The sequence below is a fragment of the Artibeus jamaicensis genome, unplaced genomic scaffold, assembly GCF_021234435.1.
Source record: "Artibeus jamaicensis isolate MK-2021 breed Jamaican fruit bat unplaced genomic scaffold, CSHL_Jam_final scaffold_916, whole genome shotgun sequence".
NCBI lineage: Eukaryota > Metazoa > Chordata > Mammalia > Chiroptera > Phyllostomidae > Artibeus > Artibeus jamaicensis.
The window spans coordinates 2,690,839-2,705,712 of NW_026522059.1; the positions used below are offsets into that span (position 1 = coordinate 2,690,839).

A 14,874-nucleotide genomic window follows, 5' to 3' on the forward strand; every position below is an offset into this window, starting at 1 on the left:
CACAGGCGTGTGCACAGGTGTGCTACAAGGCAGAGCCTGCAGCCCCACTGTCTGAGGTGGTGTGGGACATGTCCCTCATGTGCACGCATGTCTGTGTTCACTCGTGTTTGCCTCGGCAGGGCCCCCCGTCGGCGCTGTCTCCAGAGGACATCAACCTCCTGGTTAAGGTAGGAGCGTGAAGTGACGACGTCACCTGCGTGCGCTGTGGCGGTGGCGGGGGGATGGGCGGTCTCCGTCAGGTGTTTGTCATTGTCTGAACAGCTGTTACGGCTTCAACAGTAGCAACACGAGCTGAGAACTCACTGTGTCTGGCGCTGCACTGAGCCCGCCGTCCAACCTGGCCATGACTGGCCTCATGTCAGTTCAAGTTTAATTTAAATAAACCGCAATAGAACTTCAGGTCCACGGTCGCACTAGCCACATCCCAAGTACATGACAGCCCCGCATGGCTGGCCGCTGGCTCCCGTACGGGACGACACAGGTGGAGGCGGTCCCCATGGTCACAGAGGGGCTCGTGGGCGGTGCCACACTCGCCGCCTCTCGTTCGTCTCTGGCTCGTCAGCACGTGAGGCCGTGAGGCTGGCGTGGTTGGTGTGCTTGTTTTGCACCTTAGGGAACTGTGAGGGTCAGTGACTTCCTGGGAATCGAATCCCTTCCTCACTGAGCCCAGAGACCAACCTTGACCCCCACCAGGACCACCTCCTCTGGTTCTGGGAGGAGTCGGGCAGGTTGGGCGTGGGTCCCACCGGTGCTCGGGCCACAGCTCAGATGCAGGCAGGTGTGGGCAGTAGGGGCAGCTGCTGGGCCGTGGGGCGGGGGGAGTCCAGGTTTGGGCAGAGACTTGGCGCCTGCACGCTCTCTCCATGCGGGGTCGAGACCTGGGGACCGGAGCTGCTGACGCAGGCCAGTGATTGCTGATGCCCACAGGCCCCAGGTCCCAGACAGTAGAGAGCTGGGAACGGCTGGAGCAAGACGCAGCGGGGCTAGACTTCCCGTCTCGGGAAGGTCAGTCTTGCTGTGGCAAGTGTGGAGGACGCTCCACTGGGAGCCTCTATCCGAACTTTGGGGAAGCCAGGCCCCGGATTTGGGGTGATGAGCCCCTTCTTTGTGACCTGTGCTGAAACACTCGGGCAATGTCGGCAAAGAGCTAGCTCACGCCTGAGAGCAAGGGAGGGAACCAGCAGGACAAGAAGCCTTCTCCGAAGTCTGGAACATGTCATCTCTCTGCACGTGGGGATGCCTTGACGGAAAAGCACACGTTTTATTAAAAATTAAGTAGCAGTAAACACAGTCCTTCCCGATTTTATTGACGACAGAGAGCACTTTTTCCACAGTCAAGGACATGACGAGAAATCGTTACCTATTGATTCGGTCCCGTGTGTATACCGGCTCTCATTAGCCTGCACCGTTTCTCATAATGCCACCGCTCTGGGGGGCTCTGGGTTTGCATCGGCCCCCGACGTCAGCCTGCAGACAACCCTGGTCTTTATGCCCATGATAATGGGAGCGGGCGCCGCGAGGCTCGCATGTCATGCTTCGTGGCTACGGCACCGAGATGGGTGTTTAGTGAGACCAACGTTCCCGAATTGCTGAAGGATGCGGCTGCCATCTTCGGAGGGGTGAGGTGCCCCGTTGGGAATGTGGGCGCCCACCGGTGGCCGGCCCCCGAGACGCCCCAGTGCTGTGGAGCTGCGCGGTGTTGAAGCCCAGCAGACAAGGGCCTGTGTGGTCTGCCTGGGGCTGCAGAGCACACTCTCCTCACTCCCTGCCTCCTAGTCACCTGCTGCCGGTGAAGGCCCGTTGGTCGGGTCCAGGTGGCAGAGTCCGGGTGCTGGGCAGGCATGTTTTATCACAGAGTATCAGCCTCTGCCAAAGAACTGGGTCACGCAATGGCCTCATTCTGCTAGTTGGAAAAGCGCCTGGGTAGGAAGTTCATCTCCCCAAAGGCCCTGCCGAGTGAACATTCGCGGTTGGATCTGTGCCCAGGGAGGCCGACCTCTGGGTGTGGATGAAGGTGATTCCCTCCGATCCCCACCAGCAACCCTGTGGGCGGGGCTGTAACTCCCTGCGTTTCACGGAGAAGGATGTTGAGCACAGGTGAGTGAGTCACTTGTTCGAGGTGACAGAGCTGGACAGCAGCAGAGCCCAGACCCAGGCCGGGGGTCCAAGTCCAAACCCGTGTCCTCAGCCCCCTCGACTGTCGGGCTTCACCTTTGCCTGGGCCAGAACTTCCTGACGGCCACCTGGTGAGCACAGGCAGGTAGTGGGTCCCCAGCCTGTCACCCAGAAGTCTGAAGTATGGGCTCTACAGCCCTGGGCCGCGAGGGTTCTGGTGTCCAGTAGAAGTTGGATGAGGTGCCCTGGGTTTCATTTCTTTTCCTGGGCTGAGCCGATGGCTTTTGTCCACCTAGCAAGGTCACGGTCCCTTCGTCAGGCATTTCCTGAGCACGTACTCAGTATGCGGCACCCCACCGTGCGGCACCCACCGAATACAGTGATGGAGTGAGCGGGTGTGCTGAGAATATCGCAGAATGAAGGAAGGAGGGAGATAGAGACCAGAGGGAATCAACCTTTACAGATCACGCCCAAGGAACCACGGCACAGCGTGCTGGGTGCTCTCCTGCATTACGTCTTTTGAATGTTGCCACAGTCTCCTGAAGTAGGAGAGGAGCCTTGTTAACAGATAGACTCAGGGGACGTCACTTGCCTGAGGTGACTCGGTCAGGTGGAGGCGTTGGGGGCCGGTACTGACCATCAGGGCCTTCTGACCCGTGAATGGGGTGAGGCAGCGGGTTTAGGGGGGAAATACTAACACGCAGCAGCTCAAGTTCACGGTGCTCTCACCGTGTGCCAGGCACAGCGTCAGGAGTTTCCCATTCATTGTTCACTTCTCACCAGACTTTGGGGTCCCCGTGTCACAGATAAGGGGGCGGAGTCTCAGAGAGGTGGCCAGAGGTGTCAGTATGGTCTGGTCTCTAGACCTCGAGAGCCCAGGAGCCCAGGAACCAAAGTGAACCTCAGGGTGGGGGTGGGGTGGGGGTGCCGCGTGGAAGCCAGCCTCACCTGTGCTCACTGGGCTCCAGGACCCTCCCTGGCCACTCAGGGGCTACTGGCAGCTCTGGTCCTCAGGGGACAGCCCTTCACAACGTCTGTGGCCAGGACAGCCCTGGGAAGAGGGCCCCGCCAGGAACTGGGAGGACGTAGGGAAGTGTGACATTTGTGCCCCTCGGGTGCTGTGGGTGCCGCCACACCACCAGCTCCTACTCGCCACTGTGCCCTCCGAGTCCAGCAACGTCCCAGGGGCCAGGGTTCCTGCTGCCACCAGGCTGGCTCCAGTCCCCTGCCTGCTGTGTCCACTGTGGTGTTTCAGGGGCGTGTCTCACTTTGAAGCATTTTAGGGGAGGTCTAGGAATAGGTAAGTTCCTCCCAGACCCACTACTCTTCCAGCCAAAACTGAACAACTGGAAACAGGACCCTCCAGCTGACCTCCCTCATCATTGCTCCATACACCCCAACAGTGGGCACCTGCCCCCTGCCCCCAAGTTCAGTCAGTTTCTCAAACTGGCCACTAAAGGCACGTGGCACGGGACCACAGAGGTCAAGTGGCCAGTCCGTTTACTGAGCTGATGCTCTGTGGAAGGCCATCTGCTATGCTCCGGGTACGCAAGGATGAAGCAACTCCGCCTCTGTGTTCGGAGAGGCCGTAGTTTCTTCTGGCTGGACGTTGAGGGGGTGCAGCTGGAAACAGGGCGCTTCAACAGCAAGGCCAGGGCCCACAGGCTAAAGCCTGGAGGAGGGCTTCTTGGAGGGGGGACTTCTAAGGAATCTTCAAAGACGGGGTATGAGTGGAGCTGATGGAAAGAAGGCGGGCCCTTCAGTGCAGCTCTGTGGGGAAGAGCCCTCCCCCCCTGAACCGAGACCGGCGTGAATGCCGGTCACCGGAAGCATCGCCTCACCGAACGTGATCAGAGGCAGCCACACGCGACTTCGGAGCTTGCAGGAGTTCATGCACAGCTTCGCCTCAGTCGACACCGTTGAACCACGAACTCCTCAAGATCCATCCTCCCTGTGGTCTCCCAGCAGAAGGGCCCCGGCTCTCAGAGTGGCCGCTTTGCACCAGGCACGGAGGGGGTCGTCAAGCAAACGCGCTAGTCGGTCACCTGGCTGCCTGGATGGGGAGTTGTCTGATGCTCTTCTAGGTGTTCTTGTTGGGTTTTCTCCCTCCGCTGCTGTCCCAGGGGAGGGGAGGGGAGGTGGAGCAGGCAGGGCGGGGGGAGGGCACGCAGACGTCACCGAAACCCTGAGATGGGAGGTGGGCTGCAGAGGGGTCGGCCAGTGGGCACCGCTTGGCTCATGCTGTGCTCCGAGCCTGCGGATCTGGGGACAACACAGACAAGCTGGAAAACGTGTCCCAGGTATGACAGAGGGTGACACTCACTCAAGGGGCAGCACTTCACTGCCTCAGAGACGCCGCGCCAAGCTCAGCCCTGGGCACAGTCACTCAGTGCCCGCCCGGATGAGGAAGGATGCAGGGCACGGTCCGGTTGGGCTGCGGGCCCAGCTGCAGAGTCCCGAGGGCCTTGTCTCCCTTCCTCTGCTTTCTGGAAACCACTCCAGCAAACCCGTGGATCAGCTTCTGACGCTGTTTTGTCCGAAGCCTTGGGGACAGAGCCTGCTATTCCGAATACTAAAGGTTCACAGTAAATCTGTGCTGTCAGTATTTTCAGGTGCTCACGGGTATCTGGGCCCTTCCGACGTCACTGTCCTGGGCCGGCCTCCCAGCGGTCTGGCTGGCCAGACGTGGGGAAATACGAGGTGGCAATTCACGTGTATCTGTGCTGAAGTCTGAGTTAAGGACGGAGAGAAGGGCAGTCGGGCCACAGTGGGTGTGTGGGGAAGGACAGTGCCCTGCTCGCGTTGCCATTGTCCCTGGCTGGCCGTTGGCCTGCAGGTGGCAGGGCTGTGGCCGCCTCCCGCTTCACCCGTAACCGTGTGTGTATGTGGTTGCCTCCCCCACAGGACGTGTGCCGTGACTGCCCTCCAGGCGCCCCAGGCCTCCCGGGTCTGCCGGGTTTTAAAGGGGACAAAGGTCTCCCAGGACGGCCAGGGAGAGATGGCACAGAAGGGAAAAAGGTGAGGAGGAGAGGGACACGGTGTTTTCATCGTCCTGGGGTCCCACTGTCACCTCTCAGGTGCCAGCGGGACAAGCCCAGTCGAGGGCGTGGCTCCGGGAGGAGGCAGGGGTCCTCAGGACATCCAGCGACTGGCTGTTGTGCTAACTGTGCATGTGGGTGCAGCACTGACACCCTCTGCTCAGACTCGCTGGGGTGGGGTGGGGTGCAATGGGGTGGGGGTCCCAGTGGGAGGTCGGCCGGTCGGTGTGTCAGGGCGGTGCCTCCTGGTGGCTCTGCGAATGGGCTCCAGGACATTCACTCATTCTTGTTTTTTTCTTGTTTCTCCTGCTACAGGGAGATGCTGGGCCCCGAGGCCCCCCAGGGCCCCCAGGAATAGCAGGAGCACAGGTCAGTGGGCCTTTTTAAGGGCTGCCGCGCATCCGTTCTGCTCATCCCACTGGCTAATCTAAGTGTGAGGAGGAGAGATGTCCAGTGTAAAGGAATAATGGGGTTAAGATCAGAACCCGCATTCAAGGTCTAACCTTGGCACCGATGCTCTCGGTGACCTTTGGCAGTAGGGCCATTTCAACCTGTATCAGGTTGTTCATTTACAGACGCCACACAGGGTGCAAGTATGTGGTCAGCTGTGGACTGGACTGTGTGGTACTACTTACGGGTTAAGACAGCAGCCTTGGAGCTGTGTGGCTTTAGGCAAAACCCTTGCCCTCTCTGGGCTTCAACATCTGCTCTCACCGACGAGAGTGAAAACCCTTGAGAGCCAGGCGAGAGCTGGATGGTGGAATGACCAAGAAGAAACGGTGATTGCTGCTGGGAAGGAGCGCTGCCATGTGCAGAGTGTCACTCACTGCCCCGTGAATGACCGGGCTCCCTTCCAGAACCACAGGATGCTCTGTGGTCTCACCAAGAGTGAGCATCCAGGCCATGGCCATTGGCACTCCCGTTAGCTCTGTGGGTGCTGGCATGGGGACGGGGAGCAGTGGGGGCCAACCTCCTCCGCTCCCGCCGCTCCCCCAATGCTGGGGCTCCCTTGGGGGCCCCCTGGTTCCCTGTGGCCTCTGCTGCTGTGTGCTCTGCACACCACCAGCCCCACATCCCAAAGTGCCACCGTGGCTCTGCTGCGTCCTGCCTGGGACGCAGTGGGGCTCATGTGACGGGAGATGCAACACAAGCGTGTCAGTCGGAGGAGGAGCTCGGGGGTCAGCCCTGCAGGGCCAGAGTCCCCTCCCCGACCCAGGACCGTCCTCACCTCCGCGCCCTGCACTTCCTGGGGTGCACCAGAGAGTGTAAGAGCAGTGACCCCACCGGCAACATTGCAGACCTCCGCCAGCCTCTGGCTGACGCCCCCTGAGCCTGAGGGTTGCAGCTGTGTGCACGGCCAGGTGGGGGGTGAGGACCTGGGCGGAAATGTGGAAGGAAGCCAACACCTCAGGAGCCAAGAGAAAGAAGACTCAGTACTTACTATGGTTTTAAAAGTTTAAATCGGTGCAATAGATTCATGAGAAACAGAAGGGGAAAACAACGTAAAGGCGGAGCACAAGCCTGAGTGACTTGCCTCTCACACCCTCTGTCCCCCCAAGTCCAGCCCCACGGGAGCCTGTTGAGTTGCGCGTTGGTATTTTCTTCATCTTGAGTTATGTTGCATTAATGCTGACATTTAAAAGCACAGCATTGGAATACCCTGTATCTGGGATGCCGAGGTTTCCGGAGCCCCTTAGCTTCTGCGCCCAAAGCGAGCGCCTCGCTTGCGTCTCCCCAGACTCAGCCCTGGGGACTGTTACATTTACTATTAAAAGGCAAACAAACAAACAAACAAAACTACTGGAGTGTTGGGGAATTATTACGGAAACCATGCAGGTCTCCCAGGCCCTGGCTGGCAGGTGAAGACGCCTGGAGTCTGTCACCTGTGGACGCGGGGAGCCTTGTCGGGTTGTGACGGGCCCAGGACTGCCGCTTCGGAACTGCAGTGCCAGCCTCAGTGGGGACAGCGCAAGCGCCATCGCCCGGGGCAGCACCAGTGGAGAGACACCAGTGAAGTGCAGTGGCATCTGCACCCTTTCCTGTGTGTTGCCCTCCCTTTCTGGGGTCTCCACCGGGCTGAGCTTCCCACCGGGGGGAATCCTGCACCCGGTAATTCCAGCCGACCCCTTCGTGACCTTTGCCATCGGTTCGCTGGCCGCTGGGTTTAGCCTCTGCTGAGGAATGGCCACTGTTCAGAGAAATAAAAGCCAATCAGTTACACAGCCCAGGAGTTTTCCCCTAAGTTGGAGTCACGTTCTCTGCCAGCCCAGCCTTGCTTGAAGTGCCGGTGTCTTGGGATAATGGATTTGCCTTTGTTCTTTCATAATTGGATTTAAGAGAATGTTTGTTCCTTCATATACGTGGAGAAAGCAAAGAAAGATTCCATTCGGAAACAGAACAAAAGTTAATTCGTGCCGCATCAGAATAACAGAGTCCTAACTTCTCTACCTGAGAGTTCATGGCAACCATGAGGCATCTTCGGGGCCTGAGGTCCACCCCACACAGCGAGGCCCCGGGCGGTTGCAGCCACAGGCCTGGCTACCTGCATGGTGATGCGGTCTGCTGCGGTGTTCGGCAACGTCCTGGGAGGTAGAGATACTGTCCCACTTCACAGAGGAGGAAACCGAGACTTAGCAAGGTTAAAATGCCAGTATCACCAGACCTTTAGGTGCTAGAGCCAAGGTGAACCTCTGCCAGTCCAACTCGGGATTCCCGCTCATTAGTAGCTGTTACACTGGCACTGGGACATGGGTGTCAGCACCAAGGACAGCCCCCAGGGTCCCTTCCTTTGGTCCGATCCCACCTCCAGTGATGGGCCTGGAGCAGCGTCACCCTTGGTCCGGAGAGTGAGTCCCAGAGAAGTTAAGTGTCCAGTCCGGGGACTCACAGGCCTGCCTTGCTCCTTGACTTGCAACCCAAGCCAGTCTCTGCTCTTCGCCCATCTCACACGCCTCTGCAGGCAGCAGATGGGAGGATGGTGTCATGTCTGTTGAGCTTCACGTGTGGAGCGAGAGCTCTGCGAGATGCACAGACCTGAACATGGATCTGTAAACTGAAATGCTACCGGTGGCGAAGCACTTGGGACTGTTGCTCACGCTCTTGTGCAGCCCTGGGCCCTGGGTGTGCACTGGTCACGGCTGGCGGCGCCTGCTTGTGTGCAGTAGGGACTCAGCATGTGGTCGGTCAGCCTCCCCAGGATTTGTCTCGTGGATTTGCAGTGGCTCTCGCTGGTGGCCTGGTCTGGGGAGGTTAATGCCGTGGTCGGTTATAGAGCTCCATTCCAGGCCTTCAGAGTGCGTGGTGAGGTCTGGAGGGAGTGACTGCTGTCAGGACTGCGGTTCAGGTAGAGGAGGAGGAAGGAGCAAGGTGGTCATCAGAGCCATGGCCCCGGGAACGTGGATTTCTGCGGAGTCAGATGTGCAAACCTCTCCCAGGCGGGAAGTGCTGGCTATTTCATCCTCCAGAAAAAGCATTTGGTTTCCCGCTCATCCACACACCCACCAGCTGGGGCAGGGGAATGGGGAGGATCAGAGACGCTGCATGAGCAGAAGTCCCTAGCTCTGCGGATGTTCTGGACAGTTCTGGAAGGCAGAGCTTACCCGTCCTCTGCTGGTCATAGAGCTGCCAGAAGAGGCCCTGGAACCCCATCGTGCCCGGAAGGTGACCCACAGCTGTGATCTGCATGCCCTCTCCAAGAACAGATGTCTCTTTTCACTCATAGCTGCCTCTGTCCTGAAAAATTCTCTCACCAAGGGTCCCCTTAACAGTCCCCTTCCGAGTCAGGAGGTGTAGAGACGGGTCAGACACGGGCCACGGCCGCCAGGGCCCGATGCTGTGTTTGAGAACAGAGATGCACAGGCCGGTGAGTCTCGGAGAGGTCAGCCTGGGGCCGGAGGCCACCCAGAGTGGCGGGGACAGCCTGGGCCTTGGAGGTCAATCGGTTCCCCAACCTGGCTCTGCCCCTGACTAGCTGAGTGAAATTTGCTTACTAGTTACAGGACTTGGAAAGTTTATTTGGCTTCTCCGAACCTCCAGTCTCTCACCTGGTCTACCTTGCGAAGAAGACGGAAGGAACAGTCGCCAAGCACGAGGACTGGCCTGGGCACAGAGGAGTGTGGGCTACGTGGAGCCCCGAGTGGTCCCGGTAGCTGGTGCTGTTCGCGTTGACAGGAGTCTTGACAGGCGGCCTCAGATTTCTTATCTGCGCGCTCCTCTGTCCATGGCCCTACCTTGTGGAGTGGTCTTCCTGGCCAAATGCAATGACAGAGATGAATTAAATGTTTTTCTGCATCAGCCCAGGCTCATTTGGAGAGCGCCCGCGGGGCGCCTGGCAGAGGGGAGGCTTGGTGAGCAGGGAGAACCAGTCCTCCTTCTGGAAGGAAACAAGCGGGCTGGGGTGGCTGAGCTGGCTCTGATCCCGCCTGCAGGGGCAACGGGGACAGGGACAACTGTGGAGATCCTTGAGCTGCTGATGTTTCCATTGTCCAGAGATGAGGATTGAAACCACCCCAGGCCCAGACTGAAGGCTGGAATTTGAAAGGAAACCATTGTTGCAAACCATCAGAGAAGCAGCAAGCTATTCAACATCAGTTCTTTTCACTGAGACTATGGATCAGCCTGGAGGCAGCGGCTGGCTTTGTGGATTTAAAAGCAGCGGAGGTGATGGCATGCAAAAATGTTGGAACAAACTCTTCCCTCTGAGCCTATTTTTCTGCTCTGCACCATGGCATTTGGCACTTTATGGGCACCAGCTCACCTAACTCTCCCAGCATGCCATCACCAGGAAGCAGGCAGGGGTGCCGTTCTCAGGAGGCTCACTGCTGATGAACCGCTGAAGTGAGGCCGTGTGGATGGAGAGAGGGTCGGCTTGATGCTTCAGGGAGAGAACCAGAGGCTCTGGACCGGGAAGGACCCTCGTCCTGGTAGGCCTCCCTCCCTCCGTCATTTACTGGATGAACAAGCTGAGAGCAAAGAGGGAGCCGTGGTCTCCTCAAGGATGCAAAGATGAGAGATGACAGGCTTGGAACCAGAGCCAGGACTGACTTTCTGCCAAAGACTTAATTCACTGCATAATGCATCCTTTTAGAGGAACTGAAATGTTGTTTTTCTTAAAGAGCATTTTACTGAAACGCACTTTTAGCACAGTAAATGCAGAGCCAAAACAGGTGAGAGTTAAGAGATTGGAACTTTCGAATGTTACTTTTAGGGTTAGTCTGTAAAATATGTTTCTGGCAGGTTGCATGTTATGGATGTTTTTATAACCACAATAATGATGATGACGATGGTGGTGAAAATGGTGATGATGATGGTGGTGGTGATGGTGACGATGATGATGGTGGTGAGGTGACGATGATGGTGGTGATGACGATGATGATGGTGGTGGTGATGATGGTGATGATGGTGGTGGTGATGAGGAGAAGCATTGATAGCTAATGTTTATTGAGCGCTAACAATGAACTCATCACGAGCTTCAGCACAGTGTAGACCTTAGGCCATTCATCTTTACAACTTCATGACAAAGCTGCTATGACCATTATTCTCATTTTAGAAGGAGACAGAGGTGAAGTACCTTGCCCATGACACATAATCACTAACTGACGACACCACGGTTCACATGCAAAATGACATCAAATGATCATGTTGACCAGCGTTTGTTGAGTTCTGACAGTGGGCTGAGCTCTACAGGGAGTGTTTTCCATCTTCTATCTGATTTCATTCCCCGAACATTTTCATGGGCTAGACTGTCATTGTTTTCTCTATTTTGTAGATAAAAATGATAGCTTAGAGTTCAAGTGACCAGCTCAAGGTCCCGTGGGCACTAAGGGAGGGAACAGGGGGCACGTGTCCAGAGACCGTCTTCCTCCCGAGCCCACGGCCTGGTGCTGCTCGCTCCCACCTCAGCTTCTCACCCCCGCCCCCCTCCCCCCTGCATGGTGACGCCCACAGACACCGGGCTGACGTGTGGCGTCCCCTGCCACACCTGCAGCGCCCCACTTCCCTCTTAGCTGACCCTCCAGCTGTCCTGAGCCATGGCCTGCCGAGCCCTTCTGAAGTCTAGGGCCACCGCACCACCTTCCGATGGTCTCCAGGGCCCTTGAATTATGTTCAGGGGTTAACACACACAGCTGTCCGTGAAGTGGCTCTGCCTTCCCCCAGTCCCATTTCCACTGCCCCATGGGAAGCCCACAGCCCAATCTCATCACCCCACCAGCAGGTGTTCAAGCAGATGGTGTCTGTCTGCTGACACCCCGCCCGGGCTGCAGGGCGCACTTGACACGAGATCGGTGAGGTGAGGGAGTGAGGTAGAGAGTGGGCAGACGGATGGGCGCAGGCAGCCTTTTGTCCTTCTCAGAGCAGCTGCAGCAGAGCGCCCCTGATTGGCTTCCTTTATCTTCCCCAGGGGGGCAGAGGGGAGCCTGGAGCAGCCGGAGAGGCCGGGCAGAAGGGCGAGCAGGTAAGGACGGCGTAAGGAGTCACTCACCTGGGGGAGCGTCGCTGTCCCTCCTCGACACCTTTCCGCCATTTCTCACGTCATTCCTCGTCTGTTCTTCGTGCGCGGAAGGGTTTTTTAAAAATCACATTTTCCTGGTTCCTACCCGAATCCTCTGGCTTACTGTCATCTTCCTCCTCCCCAATTATCTGAGGAGCTTGCCTTTTTAAAACATTCCTTTGGACTCTTGCTTTCAGTGCTGCTTGTCCACTGGAATGGCTACCATTTATTACAAAGCATCCCTTACTTTCCTGAGACGCCCCCATTGTTTCTCATGTACCCACCTCGTGACTCATGCACGGGGCTGTCGAAGTGCCCGGCAGAGGCCCCTGCTGGGCTCCGCGTATCCGGCCCGGCGGGACCGCTTCTGCAAAGGCTCCACATGGGGGTGCCAGTGAGGACACGCTGCCCTTCCTGCAGGTCTGAACATTCCACCAGCTGCTGCTGCTGTCTCAGCTGCCCCGGCTCCCTGGGCAGCCTCTCTGTCGCTTGAACTGACCACTGTGCTTCTGCCTGGCTGCTGACTCTGTGCCCGGTTTTTCCTTTCCTCTCTCCCTCCTGCCCTGGCCCCGCACTGGTCACCGCATCCCTCAGCCCGTGCTCACGGGAAGCCAGCTCCATGCCGAGTGCTGCACAGGCTGACACAGAGTGGCGGTGGGAGGGTCCGACCCTTGCAAGGCAATCTTCCCACGTGGGGGTGAGGCACTGGAGCAAGGGGCAGAAGAGAGGCTGAGCTGGGTTCAAGGTCTGCATGACGGGCAGGCTCAGCTGAGCCCCCAGGGAACCTGGAAACCAGCATGCATTTGGGTTAGTCTCGTAAGGACAGGTGGTCGAAGGTGGTGGATCCACAGTGAGCGTGTGACCCCCTGTGAGACACCAGCTGGTGTTTCCGGTGGCCAGAGTTGGAGGTGGATGCCAGGGGAGTGCTTTATTTTAGGGCGGTTTGCTTGCTTGTATAAAATTAAGTGTTCTTTCAATACTCTTTTCATTGGAACTTGTTTAGCTCTTTCTATGATACACACAAACCCCTCTCCATGTGGAGACATGAGAGTCTTTTTAAAATAACCGTATTATTGTCACCGTGTGGGATCATAATTCAGTTAGCCGAACCAGTTCCCATGGGCTCATGTTGTGTCTGTGTGAGTTTATTAGCCGGCGAGCTTCTGTGATGGGTCACTGCCACCCTGAGCCCGCCACCCAGCGCAGCGGTTTCATCTGTCACGGCCGCTCTCTCTGTCCTGTGTCCTCACGCACTCCCCCACACTCCCTACTTCTCACTGTCTGGAGCAGACCCACTTTCCGGATGGGCCTGCTTTTGTGAATGTCGTCAGGTCCTTCGCCAGCCCATTGAAGCCCCAGCAGGGCGCGGAAACGGGGCTTCTGCGCGTCCCGGTCTCCACCTGCCGTGTCCCTGGAGTTAGAGGGCAGGTTCTGGACCATCTTCTGACATGCGGCAGGTGAGCAGAGCCACTCGGGAGCCACTGTAAAGGTCTGTCTCTCTGTCTCCTAGGGTCACCCTGGCGTTCCAGGCTTCATGGGGCCCCCAGGGAACCCTGGACCACCCGTAAGTCACCCTCTGTCATCCCCCCCTCTTTCAACCTTGTATTGGAACACACTCCCGTTCTCAGTGGAGATGGGGCCGTGCTGACTGGATCTTCTATGTTAGGGAACAAACGGACATTGTACAGGTCCCAGGGGCCCTTGGGGGCCGAGAGCAGGGGACCTGGGGGGCGTGAACAGACAGTGGAATCTGAATGCTGTTTGGACTGGGGATGGGCAGGGATGGAGGCTTGGTTGGTTTGTTTATTTTTATCCAGCCGGGAGGTGGGAGGCCTGAGACACCTGCAGGGTTAGGGCTTGAGTAAGGGATGTAAGAAGCAGCCGGCCGCCCACCATGGGAACCTGGCCCGCAGCGAGGGGCTCTGGGAGTCATGCTGTGTACCACCCTGTACCACCACCCTGTGCCCCTCGTCTCTCCTGGGTGTCCGTCTGTGCACCCCTCCCTGAGTTGACACAAGCAATACCTCCTTGTCTCCCTGAAGATAAATCCAATAGCTCATTTCTTGCCTGCCTTCCTGGAATGTCCCCTGATAGGATTGAAAATGTCTCCTGTGAAGTGAGACCATTTGCTGTTGTCTTAGGGACGATGGGCTGGCACAAGCTTCAGCCCTTCCCAAAGTGTGGCTGCCGTCTTCCCAGCATCTTTGTGCCCTGGAACCTGGCCCAGCCCCTCGGGAGGACTCGGGATGTGGGGGCTGCATTCTGCTCATGCATGAAATGGCTCGGGACCTCTGGGCAGGTGCGCGCCAGCCTCACTCTCATTGTAGGGGGCGGACGGAGTTGCGGGAGCTGCTGGACCACCAGGCATCGAAGGCCCCCCGGTAAGTTCCTCAGTGAAGAGGGTCTGCCTTCCGTCTGTGTTTGCCTTTCCCACCCTGCCTGAGGACCCTGCCTCCGTGGCTTGCACGTCCCCAAGGTCTCATCACTACCAGTCAGCCACAGGGGGGTCACTTCTGTTAGGGCCCCAGTCAGAGGCTTGGGGGGAATGGCCTGGGAATCTGGGACAGCAGAACGCAGCTTTGAACCCGCATAAACAGGTGTGAAGCCCAGCCACGTGTCTGAAGCAGGGAGGCTCGGAGCACACCCATCCTGAGCCCCCCGGGTCTCACGAGAAGCTTGCCAGCTGGGAGGCAGCTGCTGGTATCCAGCTGTTCTGGAGGCTTTGGAAAGGGGGGTCGTGAGCCGGGGTGGTAACACTGCCACTGCTGCAGCTGCCCTGGAACCCAGGCTGTTACCTCAGAAACCATGATCAGAGGCGTGGCCTGAGCTGCGAGGCTCCCCTCTCCTGGTTTCAATGCCCTAAGTGAGGGGCAAACCTCTGGGTATTGGGTGCCAGGGCAGTGGCCCCTGCACGCGCCGTCACTTAGAGGACAGCACAGCAAATGGGTGTCCCTTACCTCACCCGATGGCCCTGCATGTCCGGGTGGTCCAGAATCAGTGTCTCCACTTCATAAACAAGGAAAGTGGGGGCCAGTAAAGCAAAACTACCAGTTCAGGGTCACATGCTGAGGAAGGGTCAGTGCCAGGTACAAGCCCTGCCTCCGAGTGTCTCAGGGTCAAGGTCCAAGTCTGGCCCACAGGCAGCTCAAGGTTCTGGTCTCTCTGGACTCTGGTTCCAAGGGCACCTTAGGAACCAGCCAGGAGCTTAGGGGGAGGACTACTCCTCCTCCT

The 14,874-nt window shown here is 57.9% G+C and overlaps 1 protein-coding gene across 1 annotated transcript in view; it reads left to right on the plus strand.

The window, feature by feature from the left end:
• COL22A1 (collagen type XXII alpha 1 chain) overlaps window positions 1-14,874 on the plus strand; it is a 166,270-nt gene that overhangs the window by 124,276 nt on the left and 27,120 nt on the right. The window contains exons 43-48 of the mRNA XM_037166749.2: window positions 120-167; window positions 5,020-5,133; window positions 5,469-5,522; window positions 11,554-11,607; window positions 13,154-13,207; window positions 13,971-14,024. Coding sequence (XP_037022644.2) covers window positions 120-167; window positions 5,020-5,133; window positions 5,469-5,522; window positions 11,554-11,607; window positions 13,154-13,207; window positions 13,971-14,024 — 378 coding nt within the window. The remainder of the gene's footprint in view (window positions 1-119; window positions 168-5,019; window positions 5,134-5,468; window positions 5,523-11,553; window positions 11,608-13,153; window positions 13,208-13,970; window positions 14,025-14,874) is intronic.